Below are 19,842 nucleotides of genomic sequence, written 5' to 3'. Positions count from 1 at the left end.
CCAAAAATTTGGAGGATAAAGTAGGGAAAGATCAAGACCCACTTCCTCCTAATGCTGAAGCTGCTGCCACTAGTCATGACATAGACGATGAAATGCCATCAACGTCGTCTTCCAAGCCCGATGCCCAATCTCGTAGTACCGGGCATGTAAAATCCAAAAAGCCCAAGTTAAGAAAAAGTAGCAAAAAGAGAAACTTAAAATCATCTGAGGAGAAACGTAAAGTTGCCAATATGCCATTTACGACACGGAGTGGCAAGGAACGGCTTAGGCCCTGGCCCGTGTTCATGACTAGTGGTTCAGCTTCACCCACGGATCTTAGCCCTCCTCCTCCTCCCCCCCCCTACAAAAAATTGAAGAGAGTTATGCTGTCAGCAACAAAACAGCAAACAACTCTGCCTTCTAAAGAGAAATTATCACAAATCCCCAAGGCGAGTCCAAGGGTGTTGGTGGTTGTCAAGCCTGACCTTCCCATCACTGTACGGGAAGAGGTGGCTCGGGAGGAGGCTATTGATGATGTAGCTGGCGCTGTGGAGGAACTTGATGATGAGGATGGTGATGTGGTTATTGTAAATGAGGCACCAGGGGGGGAAACAGCTGATGTCCATGGGATGAAAAAGCCCATCGTCATGCCTGGTCAGAAGACCAAAAAATGCACCTCTTCGGTCTGGAGTTATTTTTATCCAAATCCAGACAACCAATGTATGGCAATATGTAGCTTATGTAAAGCTCAAATAAGCAGGGGTAAGGATCTTGCCCACCTAGGAACATCCTCCCTTATACGTCACCTGAATAACCTTCATAGTTCAGTGGTTAGTTCAGGAACTGGGGCTAGGACCCTCATCGGTACAGGGACACCTAAATCCCGTGGTCCAGTTGGATACACACCAGCAACACCCTCCTCGTCAACTTCCTCCACAATCTCCATCAGATTCAGTCCTGCAGCCCAAGTCAGCAGCCAGACTGAGTCCTCCTCAATACGGGATTCATCCGAGGAATCCTGCAGCGGTACGCCTACTACTGCCACTGCTGCTGTTGCTGCTGTTAGTCGGTCATCTTCCCAGAGGGGAAGTCGTAAGACCGCTAAGTCTTTCACCAAACAATTGACCGTCCAACAGTCGTTTGCCATGACCACCAAATACGATAGTAGTCACCCTATTGCAAAGCGTATAACTGCGGCTGTAACTGCAATGTTGGTGTTAGACGTGCGCCCGGTGTCCGCCATCAGTGGAGTGGGATTTAGAGGGTTGATGGAGGTATTATGTCCCCGGTACCAAATCCCCTCGAGATTCCACTTCACTAGGCAGGCGATACCAAAAATGTACAGAGAAGTACGATCAAGTGTCCTCAGTGCTCTTAAAAATGCGGTTGTACCCACTGTCCACTTAACCACGGACATGTGGACAAGTGGTTCTGGGCAAACGAAGGACTATATGACTGTGACAGCCCACTGGGTAGATGCATCCCCTTCCGCAGCAACAGCAACAGCTGCATCAGTAGCAGCATCTACAAAATGGCTGCTCATGCAAAGGCAGGCAACATTGTGCATTACAGGCTTTAATAAGAGGCACAACGCTGACAACATATTAGAGAAAATGAGGGAAATTATCTCCCAGTGGCTTACCCCACTTAGACTCTCATGGGGATTTGTGGTGTCAGACAATGCCAGTAACATTGTGCGGGCATTAAATATGGGCAATTTCCAGCACGTCCCATGTTTTGCCCACACCATTAATTTGGTGGTGCAGCATTACCTCAAGAGCGACAGGGGTGTGCAGGAGATGCTTGCGGTGGCCCGCAAAATTGCTGGACACTTTCGGCATTCAGCCAGTGCCTACCGCAGACTAGAGGCACATCAAAAAAGCTTGAACCTGCCCTGCCATCACCTCAAACAAGAGGTTGTGACGCGCTGGAACTCCACCCTCTATATGCTGCAGAGGATGGAGGAGCAGCAAAAGGCCATTCAGGCCTACACAGCCACCTACGACATAGGCAAAGGAGTGGGGATGCGCCTGAGTCAAGCGCAGTGGAGACTGATTTCCGTGTTGTGCAAGGTTCTGCAGCCATTTGAACTTGCCACACGAGAAGTCAGTTCCGACACTGCCAGCTTGAGTCAGGTCATTCCCCTGATCAGGCTGTTGCAGAAGCAGCTGGAGAAAGTGAGGGAGGAGCTGGTAAGCCATTGCGATTACAGCAAGCATGTAGCTCTTGTGGATGTAGCCCTTCGTACGCTTTGCCAGGATCCGAGGGTGGTCACTCTTTTAAAGTCAGAGGAATACATTCTGGCCACCGTGCTCGATCCTCGGTTTAAAGCGTATGTTGTGTCTCTGTTTCCGGCGGACACAAGTCTACAGCGGTGCAAAGACCTGCTGGTCAGGAGATTGTCCTCTGAAGAGGACCGTGACATGCCAACAGCTCCACCCTCATTTTCTTCCACATCTATGGCTGCGAGGAAAAAGCTCAGTTTTCCCAAAAGAGGCACTGGCGGGGATGCTGATAACATCTGGTCCGGACTGAAGGACCTGCCAACCATTGCAGACATGTCTACTCTCGCTGCATTGGATGCTGTGACAATAGAAAAAATTGTGGATGATTACTTTGCTGACACCATCCAAGTAGACATGTCAGACAGTCCATATTGTTACTGGCAGGAAAAAAAAGGCAGTTTGGAAGCCCCTGTACAAACTGGCTCTATTTTACCTGAGTTGTCCCCCCTCCAGTGTGTACTCGGAAAGAGTTTTTAGTGCAGCGGGGAACCTGGTCAGTGAGCGGCGAAGGAGGTTGCTTCCTCACAACGTTGAAAAAATGATGTTTATAAAAATGAATAATCAATTCCTCAATGAAGTACAGCACTGCCCTCCAGATACTACAGAGGGACCTGTGGTTGTGGAGTCCAGCGGGGACGAATTGATAATGTGTAATGAGGAGGAAGTAGACACTGTAGGGGGAGAGGAATCAGAGGTTGAGGATGAGGACGACATCTTGCCTCAGTAGAGCCTGTTTAGTCTGTACAGGGAGAGATGAATAGCTTTTTTGGTGTGGGGGCCCAAACAAACCAATCATTTCAGTCAAAGTTGTTTGGTAGGCCCTGTCGCTGAAATGATTGGTTTGTTAAAGTGTGCATGTCCTATTTCAACAACATACCTCTCAACTGCAGCTCATCCCTCCTCTGCGGGGATAATGTCTCCTGTGCTCTGACACGTCACTCTGTGTACTCTCAGCCTCAGGATCTGACACTACAGCTACCATGCCTCTTGTAGCAGCCCTCACTCCAGGGCCTCTTCCATGTGCAGTGTCCCCCTCTCTCTTGGGTTCACTATAGTGGCATGGAGTTCTCCCCCTCATCCAGGGCACACATTCCTTGCCCTGGCTCAGTCACCACGCTCAGACTTCCAGGCAATGCTGGGGAAGCCTGGGAGCTTCCACCCCAGGTCCCCAGCTACAACTCTCCTCTCCTGTGTCTTCTCTCTCTTTCTGACACTTTAAAGATCGTGCCTTTAAATGAAAAAGTCAGTCTTCATTGCACGACTATGTGCAAGTGCAACAGGGACATTTTTTTGGGTTTACAAAGTCAAACAATAACACTTCGACCCTGTCTGTCTGGGGTCTCTCAATGACGAATTGTCTGTAGCATGTTTGGAGGAGGTATTGTGGCCCCGGTATCAAATTGGGTACCGGGGCCACCCCACTATGCAGTCCAGATACTTGTTTGGTGGAATTCCGACACGTGGAGGGTTTTTTAATTATATTGTGGCCTCGGTACCAAATTGTGTACCGGGGCCACCACACTACGCAGTCAAGATAGATAGATGCGTATTGCGTATCATAGATAAAGTACATTCAGTGGTGTGGGGCAAATTGAAAAATATTCCAAATGCACTGACATTATCAAAAACAAGAGGTTGTCACATGCTAAAACTCCAACATGTATATGATGGAGAGGATGGAGGAGCAGCCGTATGTGTAGTGTAATGCAGATCTGTTGAAGGTTTTTTATATATTTTATTGTGGTGCCCAGTGCCCACTCCTCTACGCAGTCCAGATACATTTATTGGTGCGAATCATAAAAGTTCAGGGTTTTTAATATATATTGTGGTGACCCACTCCTCTACGCAGTCCAGGTACATTTATTGGTGCGATTCATAAAAGTTCAGGGTTTTTAAGATATCTTGTGGTGACCCACTCCTATACGCAGTCCAGGTACATTTATTGGTGCGATTCATAAAAGTTCAGGGTTTTTAATAGATATTGTGGTGACCCACTCCTCTACGCAGTCCAGGTACATTTATTGGTGCGAATCATAAAAGTTCAGGGTTTTTAATATATATTGTGGTGACCCACTCCTCTACGCAGTCCAGGTACATTTATTGGTGCGAATCATAAAAGTTCAGGGTTTTTAATATATCTTGTGGTGACCCACTCCTCTACGCAGTCCAGGTACATTTATTGGTGCGAATCATAAAAGTTCAGGGTTTTTAATATATCTTGTGGTGACCCACTCCTCTACGCAGTCCAGGTACATTTATTGGTGCGAATCATAAAAGTTCAGGGTTTTTAAGATATTGTGGTGACCCACTCCTCTACGCAGTCCAGGTACAATTATTGGTGCGAATCATAAAAGTTCAGGGTTTTTAAGATATTGTGGTGACCCACTCCTCTACGCAGTCCAGGTACAATTATTGGTGCGAATCATAAAAGTTCAGGGTTTTTAAGATATTGTGGTGACCCACTCCTCTACGCAGTCCAGGTACAATTATTGGTGCGAATCATAAAAGTTCAGGGTTTTTAAGATATTGTGGTGACCCACTCCTCTACGCAGTCCAGGTACAATTATTGGTGCGAATCATAAAAGTTCAGGGTTTTTAATATATTGTGGTGACCCACTCCTCTACGCAGTCCAGGTACAATTATTGGTGCGAATCATAAAAGTTCAGGGTTTTTAAGATATTGTGGTGACCCACTCCTCTACGCAGTCCAGGTACAATTATTGGTGCGAATCATAAAAGTTCAGGGTTTTTAAGATATTGTGGTGACCCACTCCTCTACGCAGTCCAGGTACAATTATTGGTGCGAATCATAAAAGTTCAGGGTTTTTAAGATATTGTGGTGACCCACTCCTCTACGCAGTCCAGGTACAATTATTGGTGCGAATCATAAAAGTTCAGGGTTTTTAAGATATTGTGGTGACCCACTCCTCTACGCAGTCCAGGTACAATTATTGGTGCGAATCATAAAAGTTCAGGGTTTTTAAGATATTGTGGTGACCCACTCCTCTACGCAGTCCAGGTACAATTATTGGTGCGAATCATAAAAGTTCAGGGTTTTTAAGATATTGTGGTGACCCACTCCTCTACGCAGTCCAGGTACAATTATTGGTGCGAATCATAAAAGTTCAGGGTTTTTAAGATATTGTGGTGACCCACTCCTCTACGCAGTCCAGGTACAATTATTGGTGCGAATCATAAAAGTTCAGGGTTTTTAAGATATTGTGGTGACCCACTCCTCTACGCAGTCCAGGTACATTTATTGGTGCGAATCATAAAAGTTCAGGGTTTTTAAGATATTGTGGTGACCCACTCCTCTACGCAGTCCAGGTACATTTATTGGTGCGATTCATAAAAGTTCAGGGTTTTTAATATATATTGTGGTGACCCACTCCTCTACGCAGTCCAGAAAGATACCTTGTTGCAACGTTTTGGACTAATAACTATATTGTGAGGTGTTCACAATACACTGTAAATTAGTGGAAATGCTTGTTATTGAATGTTATTGAGGTTAATAATAGCCTAGGAGTGAAAATAAGCCCAAAAACTTGATTTTTAAACTTTTTATGTTTTTTTCAAAAAAAATCCGAATCCAATACCTTAAATCCGAACCGAGACCTTTCGTCAAGTGTTTTGCGAGACAAATCCGAACCTCAAAAATAACGAAAATCCGGATCCAAAACACAAAACACGAGACCTCAAAAGTCGCCGGTGCACATCCCTACTTTTCTCCAGGACACTTTCTTTGATATATGTAAATAATGTGAACCAAACAATAATTTTAGGTTTATTTAAAATTTAATATTTTTTAATTTTGTACTTTTCTCTACAGATATCCCCAAAACTCACATCTATGAAAATTCTGACATCCCACCTCCAAACATTTATGAAACTACTATAAAAGGAGTAGAGGTATGATGTCTGCTGCTCATGGTAACATAATGAAAATGGGCAACTACAGGGGTGGGGGCTTAAAATGTGCAGACATATTCCGAGACAGTTGGCAGAGCAGAGAGATTTGAGCTCAATGCAGAGACCGATACAGGCTCAATTCTGGGGATAATGCAGCAAGACTAAGCCTCTCACCATATTCCATACTTGCCAACATTTCTTTTTCTTTTTCCGGGAGATGCCGGCTGGGACGTGGGCGTGCAGGGGGTGGGGCGGCGAAATCACGTCATTTTGGCCCCGCCCCCGTGACGGAATGACGCAAATCGCGTCATTTTACAGCGGGGCGGAGCTAAACGCCGCGATTCCGGGTGAATCGCGGCGTTTAAACTGAATTTTTCCCACGTCCTATCAGGGAGATTGCCACACTTGTCCGGGAGACTCTCGCAAAATGCGGGAGTCTCCCGGACAATCCGGGAGAGTTGGCAAGTATGCCATATTCTTTGATAGCAATATTTCTTCAGTGGTCAGTGATCAGATAAGATATATCATAACGGTCGGAGAGACAATAAATACGTGCACAGGTGGGGTAAAGTATATACTCTGAGTTTATCAAAACAAATCATCATCTATATATAACAGTTTAGTCACATAGACATTTTAGCACAGCGCAAGCATGAATCACAAAATCCAACATCAGCAAATGTTACAAAGAATAAAGAAAGATATACATGTCCTGTGAAACTGGGCATAACTGTTACAAACCATAGTTGCAGTTCTTGCACGTCCTTGAAAATTGTTAATAAAACTAAAGCCTTTTGTGACTTGCAAAGCTGTAGGCCTGAACCCTGAACAATATTTTTCTGAACAAACCAAGTTAACTCTTTCGTCTTCAACCATTAATTGTCCCATAGTTTTCCTTAAACTTTTTAAATAAAATAAAATATTGTGAAGTATGTTCCAATGTATATTGGCTGCGCTACCTTATTTCTTAGGTCTTGTATGGGACATGTAAGAAGTGATATAGCCCATAGGCCAACCTTCTTGGAGGTAAACACAACAGGTCCCAAAAGTAAGATGTAAATATAAGGTGTGTAACTAGTATAGAGGTGATATGTACCTGTACTGGGCCATCTCACTACTATTAGTCTCTGTCTTGTATTTGTATCAGGGTGTTTTCACTTGCCATTTAAATGATTATGTAAAAGATGCATATTATACCTAATTAGCCTTTTTTATTCATAGTCAATTTCTCTTGTACAGATGGAGAAAACAAATTCTACATATCAAAATCCATATTATGAGGTGAGTAACACAGTGTTTTTTTATGATGATAATATAGGTGCAGGGAGCAACCCACAAATTCATTATCATCATCAACATTTATTTATATAGCGCCAGTAAATTCCCTAGCGCTGTACAATTGAGAACGGACACAGAGATTAAACAATATTGGGTAATACAGACAGACACAGATAAGAAGGCCCTGCTCACAAGCTTACAATCTGTGGGATATCATTGTTCCTCTATGTTGTGAAGTTTAAACATAGATTTCCAATCTAATACATGGTAGGGATATTAAAATGTTTACCAGAGAACTCTAGTAAACGATTGTTCTTTGTATATGTGTATATATATATATATATATATATATATATATATATATATATACACAAGTTAACCTGTGCATGATACTCATGCATTCTAGTCAAATCAAGCTACTTAAGGTGTTAAAAAGGTTCTTGTCATGCATTTGGGGCTAGGCCAGGCCTCCTCAGGGGAAGAGCGTTACTTCCCGACGTAAGCGCCCTTTTTTAACGTGGTTTTGTCCACATGTCACCACCTCATCATTCTTCTCCATCACCTCATCCTTCATCTTCATCGCAACATCCTTAATCTCCATCGTCTTACTGTTCTAAAACCTCTCGATGCACAACGTTTCTGCTAAACACCTTATCGCTGTGCTCAATCAGTCTTCCTTGAAGGGCAGTATTCATAACCTGCACTTTCACATCACTGCTTTTCCGTACTCGTGAAAATGCGACATACAATTGTCCATGACCAAACACAGCCTCTGGTAAATAAATACCCACACGGTCAATAGTTTGAGCCCTCAACTCGTAAATTTAGCCTTTACTACCCCTCCCACGGGGGGAAGGGGGGATGATGGAAGTTAACTGACTTCACTATTATAATTTTTTTGTCAAATAATGTCAGTATACCAAATTTCAGGTCAATTGGATGAGCCCTTTCTGAGAAAATAGTTTTTTCCACACACACACACACTAACACACGCCGCTAGGCTTATATATATTAGATATTTATATATATATATATATATATTGCAATGGAACTAGAAAGTAATGCATGTCGCCATAGAGGTCAATGATTCTTATCGCTCACTTAGTTCCTAATGCAAATTGCATTTGTTTTCCAATTGATGAATGAAAAATGTGCTGGACACACTAAGATATGTAATTACAAACAAGTCCTTGTGTAAACTGCTATATATACATGTTCCATGCCATTGGTATACTGCCCAACTGTCCCAATTTTAGGCCTCTGTCCCGCTGTCCTGCCCCTGGACATGTTTGATCCACGGGTGGGAACGTTGGGGAGAAGGGTAATATCTAAAAGTCAGTCTAGTGCTAGGCCTCTGGGGGCGTGGCCATGCCCCTATTGCAATGAGGACACGCCCACCTGTCCTGCTGCCGGGGAACGACATGTTGGCAGGTATGCGTGGATATCAATTTATGGTGCAGACAGAAAATAACATTACAGATTCTAAATGCATGGACTGATACAGCAGCGAGGGGAACTTTAAGGCTCTTGTCTATTTGAAATAAACCACTCACATAACTTTCTATGTGAGTGTGACATGGAGAGACGTAAGTGAGCTCATCATCACACGTCATCAGGATATTTTATTTAAATCAAACCGAATAGCGAATGCATAATGTACCCATTACGTTTGAACTTGCTTGAACATGGATGAAACCGTTCACCTTGAGAATTTGAAAATTTATCAATAATTTTCAAACTCTAAAACCGGTTCAACTAATTGGCTTGAAAAGTCAATTTGAAACATTTTTGAGCATCTCTAATGTCAGGAAAATCAGACATTTGACCCGACATCTCCGATTCTGTGACCCTAAAACGTACCTACTAACATTTGAAAAGAGAATTTAGCCACTCCTACCTCTAACTACTCCTATATTTTAATGAGGTCAGTCCCATTTCTGGGACCAATAATTTGGGTATCCAAACAAAATAATTTGTTTGGGGAGATATATTAATTGACCAGGATACCCAATAATGATCATGTTAAACTTATGGTCAAAATTACATTTTACAGAAGGGGGTGCCTTATAATACAGTAACTTGGGACACAACAGGTTATTTGTACAGTATGAACTGATTCTGACATCTAGTATATTTTATACTTCACATGTGGTGTTTCATGTACAAAGACAGTTATTGTCAAAGCTTGTCCTTAACACTGCATGTCTGTGTGTATCCAGCAAAATGAAAACATGAGGTATTGGTTCATAGTTTGATCAAAACTTTTAAGCCTGCATCCCATCGTCAAGTACACCTCATTGTATGCAGGTCTTACACTGACCCATATGCTTCAAACACCATTAAAATCAGATGCACTCACCTCCCAGGTATAGGGGCTCACAAGGGCTGGCTTGTGAGCCACATAAAAAATTATCTTATATAGGCCTGATAGACAGCTACTAAGCAATAAGGAAATACACCTGTGCTCGGTTAATACCATATTATACTTGTATATATATTTTACAGGAGCTTCTACATTTTTGTATATTTGAACCCACCTATGTACACTGTAAGTCTGTGTGTACATATGTCTCTAATTATTACATTTTATTCACAGACTTTAATACGAACGGATGGAGCCTTATACAGCAGCGTGACCAATGTTTCTTCGATACGATAATGCTGTCCGTATTATTATATATATATATATATATAATTATTGAATAATAAGGAGAAACATTTTTCTTAGAGGCTGAAATCTACTCAAAAGGAAATGAAATTTGAACAAAGACATGAAAAATTCCAAGAGGACAATTTGGAAGGGTCAGGAAACAATGCATCAACACAACAATTTAAAGAAAGAGAATACCTATCAGAATTACTGGAATCTTGGTAGAAGATTGTGAGAAGTTGGAGCGCCAAGATCTCATTAAAAACAAAGTAAAAATTACCAACGAGGTCTTCAAAATACCATGTATCACACAAGTGATAATAGAGCAACTAATCTCAAAAAGTAAACAAGGTTATTAACAAACATTGGCATGTATTGCCGAAAGGATCTGACCCTCAAACCAATCTTACCCAATAAACCCCAAATTGTTTTTAGCACAGAATATTAAAAATTCCCTGCTCCAACAGTTCCCAAAAAATTTAAACTGATATAGATAATTGGCTCTACTTTAAGAAGTAGAGGGTTTTTTTTCCATAGCTGACTCCAAAGCAAGCAAATATGGATCTAAATCAGTTATATTCGGACAAGAAAGAATATAACATAAAGCAGAACTTCAACTGTGATTTATCTTCTAGAATGTCCCTGTGGTCTGCAATACATTGGCAAGACATGGAGACCGACGAAGACAAGAATAAGAGAACACATTCTGAATGTTCAAAAAGGGCTCCAGACCAATCTCTTGTCATTTTATAAAAAAGCACAATAACCACAATTTGGGTCTCAAAGTGATTGGGATTGAAAGAGTGTTTCAAAACCCAAGAGGTGGAGACAGACAGAAAAAGCTCTCACAAAGAGAGACATATTGGATTTACAATGCCTTTTTGTAGATTACCTTTGCTTTCTAGCTCTGAGAACACGCTTTATTAACTATAGTCATCTTTTTATTTGCACATTAACAAGAGAGATTTTTTTATATATATATTAAATACGCATTTGAGGATTTGCAATTATGAATTTGATAACTGATGCTGCAACCTTTGGGACTAAAATTGTATATATTGAAATATTTGATATGTTGAGTTTATTATTTATTATCATTTTATTATTATTTTGCGAGGAAAAATGAGCAGAGATTTCGGGCCCCAACATCGGCACAATGTGTCTCTGTGGAATGATCTGTAGACACATCCCACTCCATTATATCTTATATGACATGTACCTAAATGTCTGTTACAATTTGATTTATACACTATTTTGTTAGTTATATACAATTAATGACATTTTGCACTTTAAATACTGACTGTTTTTTCATGTAACACACAAATATTCGAGAGCTTATTTGTACACTGACATTTAAATTTGATATGTGTGTGTTACATGAAAAAACAGTCAGTATTTAACTTATGTGCAAAACAGAATACTAATTTGCACCCCTTGCATTATAGCATGGTTTTGTCCAGGAGACTTAAATAAGAAGTTTCTTAAGTTAAGATCCTTAATGAATCAGGCCCTAGAATCTTATTGGTTGCTACAGGAAACACCTCCACTTTTCAAATCCGCCGGAAACTCGCAGCTTGATACATTTACCCCCTATATCTCTTACACCTATTCTATAGGAAAATTCTTTCCTTCGAGCATTTCACAGAGATCTTCTTCTGGCGATTGTGAATTAATATTGCAAAGAAAGCTGCAATCTGCTTCTCATACTTTCAGAACTGTCCTCATATGATCTAAAAAAATCATTAACTTATTTATCTAATTATTCATATAAGGTTTAAGTATTGTACCTCGTGTATTAATCATTTAGTATACCCTGCCTTGGCTGTGAATTGATTGGGGCGAGTCTAGATTAGGTTTTTGCTTTTATTTCAACTTATCTCTACATATATTTATTGCTTGTTGAATGTGTTTTACATAATAGAGGTCCCGCTATTCATTTGAATTAGTTTCTTCAAACTATCCATTATTATTATATAAGAATTATCAGCCTTTTTTAATTAGAATGACAGTCAATAATACTTAAGGATCTCCTATATATACCAGCACTTCTCCCTCCCTCCCTTCCTACCTACAGGAAGAAGCAGAGGTCTGAGAAACGCGTTGTATCCATTGAGTGGAGAAGTATTTTGTTTTCTTTTATATTTATTTTTATTGTGAACACCGTGATATAACATAAATATGTTGTATTTTATACACTTTATTTTGCATTTTGAGTATTTTATTACCATTTTAGATAATAAATTGAACCATTTACTAAATAAGGTTTCTTTGAATCTTATATATTCTTGAAAATAACTTTTTGTGTATATAAGACATATATCTTATCTAAAAAGAAAAAAGTTGAATTAAGAGATGAACCACAATCACGGAGTAATACGTGTCCAATTATTATCCTTTCTTTGGCATAAGTGAATGCAATACAAATTGCTTGCCATACGACACAGTGTACACTATTGGTGTGTCTTTATCTCCTTACTAGGGCTGTGCTAGAGGGGCAACTGCCCGGGGCTCTCCAGGCTCCCATGCTCTCTTTCATAGCAATGTTCACACCCCAGCCAACCCAATGAATTCCCAGTCGGTAATATTCACTGTGTACCAACTGTGGTGATCGTTACATGCACGAGGGAGGGGTAGGAACAAAGGAGTGATTGGTATCACAGACATCATGCTCAGGAAATAAGAAGAGATTCACATGTCAATAGTGGAAAATTACTTTCAGCTCCGAAGGGGATTGGGGAGGCTAAACTACAGAGACCAGAGACAGTGTTGTCTCTAGGAGCCAACTTTTCAATGCAATCTGGTTGCTCAAGTTGACACAACCATCCTTGCACTCCCGGGAAATTTACCAGTTTTTCTTTTTAATTTCCGCTCAAAAGTGGTTAATGGCTGCAAATTTCATTGCAATTTGAAAATAAAAATATTACTAAATAAATAAATAAAAGTTCTCTGTTTTTAAAAACCCCTCTAACCTCAGCTCTGTTTTTAAATGCCCCCACAACACCCCCTCCTGTTTTTAAAGTCCCTTACTGCTTCCTTTTTAAATCTCCCCTACCCCTCCTTTTTAACCACCAGCAGCCTCAGTATTACATTTTTATCCAATTCCCTGGACGTCTTGCCTCAATTGTTAATCTCACCCACTTCAGTCCTCCTTCTTTAAACCCCTCCCATTCCAGCTCTCTGCTTTTAGCATAGAAGATAATAACCTTTGTGCGCTGTTACAATATACAATGGAAAACATAAATGTGTCTATGTTCTGCTCGAACTTCCTCTTTGTTCTATCTCATTGTCTCTCCCACAGGAAATGTCTTTAACCATACACCACACTATAGGTGATAAAATCAGCAAAGATCAGTAATAAAAAAAAAAGGTGACGCACTCAGTAATTTATCACTGATAAACAAGAGTCACAAAAGGGTATTCCAGAATAGAATCTCCAAATATGGATCCCTGAAGTGCACACAATATGTGAATCCACTGTGGTCTCTGTCTCTCAGAATCAAATCTCCAAATCCTCCTCTCTGTAGCTACTTCTCCTGTTCAACCTGTATATATGGATACAAAAGAGAAGTATCTAGCACATTACCATTACTAAAAATGGACATTTTAATAGAATAACACTAACAATAGAAAATTATTAAAAAAAACATACAATATACACAAAGAATCTCAAACAATATATGCAGGTCGTCCTACTAATATAGGTGTAATAAGTATTGGCTGTCATATGATGTTCTCAGTAAACTCAAACAAACAAAAAGTAAAAGAAGCGCTTTTTTTCTATATTATATTATTGACCTCCAACCAGCTTATAATTAAAAACACATATTTTATTATTCATATTCTAATGTAAAATTGCCAAAATTAAACATAAAAAATAATATAGCCAATTAAATACCATATAAAAATATATTATAATTCCATCTTGTTAAAGAAATAATGTTTTCCTGTTTAGGAGTCAAAATCCATACATTCAACACTGGGGGTGCAGTCCCCAGTTAAATATATTTTATATTACACAAAGAATGTGTCTTTTGACACCCAACGGATTTCTGCAACAGCTGCAGTCTTTTTTAATGTGGATGGCGAGGTGTCAAATCTATTGGTATTTAAAGTGAAGTAAAGCAATAAGGATTCATATTTTTATCAGGGGGGTGTAATCTTAATTGGTATTCCTTCATTGTATAGTTTACATAATACATAATACTCATAGCCCATGTCACTATCACTATCATTAAAACATCCTGAAAAACCTTAATAAAAAAAATCCACGTTACACTTAATATAGTCTGAAGAATTTTAAGATTCTCACTATATTTAGTACAATAGTAGAATCCTAAAAAAAAGCTCAGTGCTTCCAAACCTTTAGTATGCTGAAGTATTGAATAAAGCGAAGTAATGTCTGCTGTAATTACACCATAATAATTTTGCCATTCTAAATTCTGCAATTTCCTTATAATATCCCCCGTATCCTTAAGATAGGATGGGTTCACCTAAGGGTTATAAATAAAAATTAACAAAAGATGAAAGATTTGAGGTGATACTATTAGTCCTGGCAGTTATCGGTTTACCTGGGGAGGATTGGTAATATTTTTATGGATTTTAGAGAGTATGTAAATGAGGGGTGTTGTAGGATCCTTAATATTGAGAAAATTAAATTCCTTTTAATTAATGGTTAAATTTTCCAAATATTTTGTTATTATGGTTAGTTGGATCATTCCTCTGTTTTGTATATGTTCCGCCTTCACTTAGTTGTCCCTCTATTTCTTTTATATATTTCTCTATAATAACTACTCCCCCTTCATCCACCAATTTTATAATAATATTCTTCTTGTAGAAGTTTTAGAGCCTCTATTTCCTTTTTTGTTAAGTTTGATTTTACCTTACTTTTCTTTTTAGTTAGGCAACGTACATCATCTATGACATCTTATAAAAGCTATTAATAAAACTACCTTTCAAACGTGTAGGACAAAATGTGGACTTTTCATTTATAACACTTGGGTCTGGTATATACATCATATCCTCCTTATCTAAAAACTGGGATGTCATTTTTATATCTACATCCTTTTTTGATAATTAATAACTTCTCCAATTTTTAAACATGGAAGGAATTTATCTTTGATGTTGGTGCATATTCTAAAGCTTCAAGGAACAGTGAGGTTTTATCCTCCTTTAAAGACCTAGAGCTTAGATTAAATATTATCTATGGTATTCTCAGTGGTCACCTTTCTTTCAATCTCCTTAATTTCTATTTTTTTCTTACTCTTCTGTCAGCCATTCTAAAAAAGGATCTTCCTGATCTCTAGTGGCGTTAAACGTACTGTAGATGAGTATTGTGAGGAGAGCGGGTTCTTCGATCCCTCAGGCCGACAACAGATACTGGTGTAACAGGATCTTATTTAAGCAACTTAACAGTGCAGGAACCAGAACAGCAACAACCAGTGGTGTAAGCTTTCCAGAGAGGTAACAAAGACCTGCAAGCGGCACAATAATGTTCCAGTAAGGTTGTGTTGAAGTCAAATAATTGGATGAAGTTGTTTGAATTAATAAATATCGGTTGTTATAATTTCCTGTGCAAAGACACAGTAAATATACTTACATTCACACTTACATTTGCAAATAGTTCACTTTTAATACACTTTTCTACTTGCATTCTTTTATTATTAATATTAAAGACTTAGAGATTCATTACACAATGGTAAAACTACATTAAAGATATTTAGGGTTCAGGTCATAAGAAATGTATTTGGTGTTATATTAATCCACATTTCACCAGCAGGAATCCGGTATCACTGGATAAGCGATCGCACATTGCTATTGCAAGTTATGATTAGTATGAGATTAATGTTCAAAAATATTCTGTACTTAATATGTTAATATGTTAATTTAAACCGGATTTTTGGTGGTTCCCTGAGGCAAGACATGTACACACCTGTTGGAGTGAGTTGCTCTTACCTTGGAGAAGAATCGTTTGAACTGACCTATGACCTGCATTGCACTGAACTTGAACCCTGAACCATTGAAGAATGATCTTACTGTTATCTCTGTGTACATTGTGACATCATCAATGTTTTTTAAACTCAGACTGTTTAAAACAGGCCAATGAGCACAGTATCAGTCTCTCTCTACACAGACTTCAGGATTGAAGACTGTTAATGGATCCAGTGGGCAGCGAATGTATCGGTTATACTTTGTTATATTTTGCAATTAAATCTCTTTGTGCTTTGGTACCACATTGATTGCATTGGGCAATCGTTATTGGTTACAATAGTTACGGAGGTAACAGTAGCAGTATGGCAGAGTCCCAGGAAATAATAAATCCTAACAACTTCAGATGTTGAGATTACTCAGACCAGACTATGACCTCTTCAATCTGTCTGACAAAACTACACACTCAGCTCTGATTTCTCTGCCTCTCTATCCCCATTCTGACACACAAGATATCTCTGCCTCCAGCCCGCTTCCTTAATCAAGGATGCCATTGAGGGTAGAATTCACAAGGACAATGGGGTGGCTGAGCGATGAAATATACTACTGTGGTTATTTACAGCTAATGCAAGCTTCAATACACAGACTCTGAATCAATATCTGAGTTACATATAAAGCTGATGACTAGCATTTGTTCCACCTGATACATTATGCAGAATCTGGCTAGTTAATAACACAAGAACAATTCTACTAATATAAGACCTTTGCAGCACTGCATGGTAACACATTCGGTACAATATTACTTAAATCGCTGACAATTATTGCATGTGATAATATTGCAGGATGATGCCAGATACACTGTGGCCAGCTTAGTTGTATGATAGGGAGAGGATTTCCATCTCTTACACAATGGATGAAGGCCCCCCCCCCCTGGTGACATGTGCTTGATTATACAATGGCTAGTTTTCTGACCTATTCAAAAGAGTATATGGAACTGACCATCTAATCTCCTTTTCCTGGTCAATTCCCCTCTCCGAGTCATACAATCTATTAACATGTGGAGTATTCAATCACAATTTTTGGACGTGTAACCCACCTGGCATCATTTAAACATTTTCTTTTAAAATATATGTAATTCTCCTGATAACTGTTCCTCATGGCATAAAGGCATGCACATGGTACCAACTAACGATATGTCAATCACATGTAGGTTAAGATCCACGACAGAGCTTTTTAGTACTGTATTGTTTAGCCCTTGCTTTCCTGACAAGTGTCTTAAAGTCTTCACTGATTTGTCCTCTTCTGCTATAGACTTTACTTTTTGCCACTATTTTCCTTTGATCTCCACATACCACCCTTATAGGTTTGCTGATTTTTCTTAATTCTTCACCTTCTCCCAATCATCCAATTTGGCTCAGGAGAGCAATTTATAGTTTTGTTTAGGATATGTACCCCCTTCATTTGATTATTTCAAATCCTCCTTAGAGAGATTTTGTATCTATCTTTATCTTTATTAAATATTATCCTATTATACTTAGATTTATTTTTAGCTATTGGGGATTTATCTCTCCTTAAGGTATTATTGCTATTTTCTTTTTTACGAATCTCACAATTCCTTTTATACTTCTTCTTTTTACTAGCCATCAATTCTTTGGTTTCCTTCGTAATTTTCTACTATATAAAAGCCTAGTGGCGTGTGTCTGTGTGTGGGAAAAAAAAACCAAGCTGCAGCGCCACCTGCTGGGCGAAGTAGTACACTGACCTACTAAATTCTTAGTGTGTGTGTGGAAAAAAAACCTCAGAAAGGGCTGAAATTTGCTGCAGCGCCACCTGCTGGGCGGAGTTATACACTGACCTACTAAATTCTTAGTGTGTGTGGAAAAAATAAACTCAGAAAGGGCTGAAATTTGGTATACTAAGATGTTTTTAATTTGTTAACTTAATTTGTTAATTGTTAAAAGTGTTTATAAAGATTTAAAAAAAAAATATATATATTTCTTGAAGGAGAAGTGACAGTTGGGAGTGGTTGGTGGTTGCCGGGGGTAACGGTGGGGAGGGGTTGGTGGTTGCCGGGGGTGACAGAGCGAGAGGAGTGTGATACTCAGGACCGCTGAGAGAGATCGCTGTGTCTGGATAGACATCTGGATAGATGTGGCGATAAAGATGAAGGATGAGGTGATGGAGAAAAATGATGAGGTGGTGACATGTGGACAAAACCACGTTAAAAAAGGGCGCTTGCGTCGGGAAGTAACGCTCTTCCCCTGAGGAGGCCTGGGCTATGGCCCAAATGCATGACAAGAACCTTTTTAACACCTTAAGTAGCTTGATTTGACTAGAATGCATGAGTATCATGCACGGGTTAACTTGTATTTTCCATATTTTTCCCCATTTCACCTTCTTTCTCAGAATTTATTATATCAATGGGATAGAGCATATATGAAGAAGTTTACCCCACTCTTTTCTAAAATCCTCAGTTGCCCTTTGAAGGAAGATACTATAGAGCTTGATAATCCTTTTGGTACTAGTTTCTAACTTTTTAATAACCATGCTAAGATCGTCATCACTTACATTTATTAGATTAGTATCCCTATCAAACACTTATTTTATCATATCTTATCTAGTATCCCTATCAGATAGCATGGTGCAACTAGGGTAAGTTTAAAGGTGAAATAAAGGAGATGTCAATTTAAAATATATGAAAACTATACCTATGCCCCAGTGACTGAATCTAGAAATACCTTTCAAATACCACCAGTTTCAAAATGCAATATATGACAAAAAAAGATGAAAGTCTTTCTGCGCTGTCATAGTATACATTGGAAATAATAAGGATACTTAAAGTAAATCCAAAATATAAGTAAACGTATAAACAGTATTCATTTTCAAAACAGCAAAAGGAGTTTATTTATTTGAATAAAATACTTGCTTTGGATTCCACAAAAGGTTTTCCAGACAAAAGAGCAACTGTATGGAAGATAACAAACCAAGTATTCTATTGTTCAAGACCCAGTGATATGGAAGAGTTCCTAACAATTTATAAAGGTCGTTTATTGAGTGACTGGCCCGAAGAACAAGCATGCAGTGTTACGTTAATAATATTGGGTTGTGAGGATTATCAAGGGCCATGTCATTTTTGCATAGACAAATGTACTCTCACAGTAATACACACAGTCTGCCTTGCAGTTTGTCATATTTTTATGATCTTAGCCTAAAGAAACAAGAAAATTAAAAGTGATCCTGCAACACTGGTGCAATCTGTAGCATGACATGACTAGGTAAACCATCTCTGAGATCTGCCATTAATCTAAGAGAAACACTGTCAATATGCTGTCAAAATAAATGAATGTATTTTGCTGGCGTAGACTAGGAACAACGTATTTCCAGGTAAAGTGATGCATATTAAAAAGGGGAAATGTATTTCTTTTATTAAGGGACAAAGAGACATTATAGAGTTAAGTATTTTTTTTCTAACACTCACAGTACTTATATAAATGATCATGAATGCATACTTGGCAACTTTTGCAAGCAATAAATCAGGACAAATATGTTCACTCCATAGCCCACACTGATCACAACTCTTATCTGCCCAACCATCAGCCTATGCCCCATATGCCCATGGGAAATTGTTGTCTATAGGACATGAGTAGTGGAACCTTTGGGGAATATGTGCATATATGAAAAAAAAAATTATCTATGTATGTGCTGCTCATTACTGTCAATGGTATGCAATGGTGGATTATAAAAGGGCATTTTGGGTGGTATACCTGGGCCCAGGTCAGTAAGAAGGACCGTAGCTTTCCCATTCATATCGATGTA

General features: G+C 39.1%; 1 protein-coding gene across 1 annotated transcript in view; it reads left to right on the top strand.

Annotated features, from left to right (window-relative positions):
- The window catches only part of LOC142107486 (cell adhesion molecule CEACAM1-like), a 47,962-nt gene extending 35,606 nt beyond the window's left edge, over positions 1-12,356 (top strand). The window contains exons 8-10 of the mRNA XM_075190929.1: positions 6,094-6,173; positions 7,413-7,454; positions 10,048-12,356. Coding sequence (XP_075047030.1) covers positions 6,094-6,173; positions 7,413-7,454; positions 10,048-10,110 — 185 coding nt within the window. The 3' untranslated portion in view covers positions 10,111-12,356. The remainder of the gene's footprint in view (positions 1-6,093; positions 6,174-7,412; positions 7,455-10,047) is intronic.
- The last annotated feature ends 7,486 nt before the right edge of the window (positions 12,357-19,842 follow it).

This window comes from Mixophyes fleayi, chromosome 11, assembly GCF_038048845.1.
Source record: "Mixophyes fleayi isolate aMixFle1 chromosome 11, aMixFle1.hap1, whole genome shotgun sequence".
NCBI lineage: Eukaryota > Metazoa > Chordata > Amphibia > Anura > Limnodynastidae > Mixophyes > Mixophyes fleayi.
This window is presented reverse-complemented; position numbering and strand designations above follow the sequence as displayed.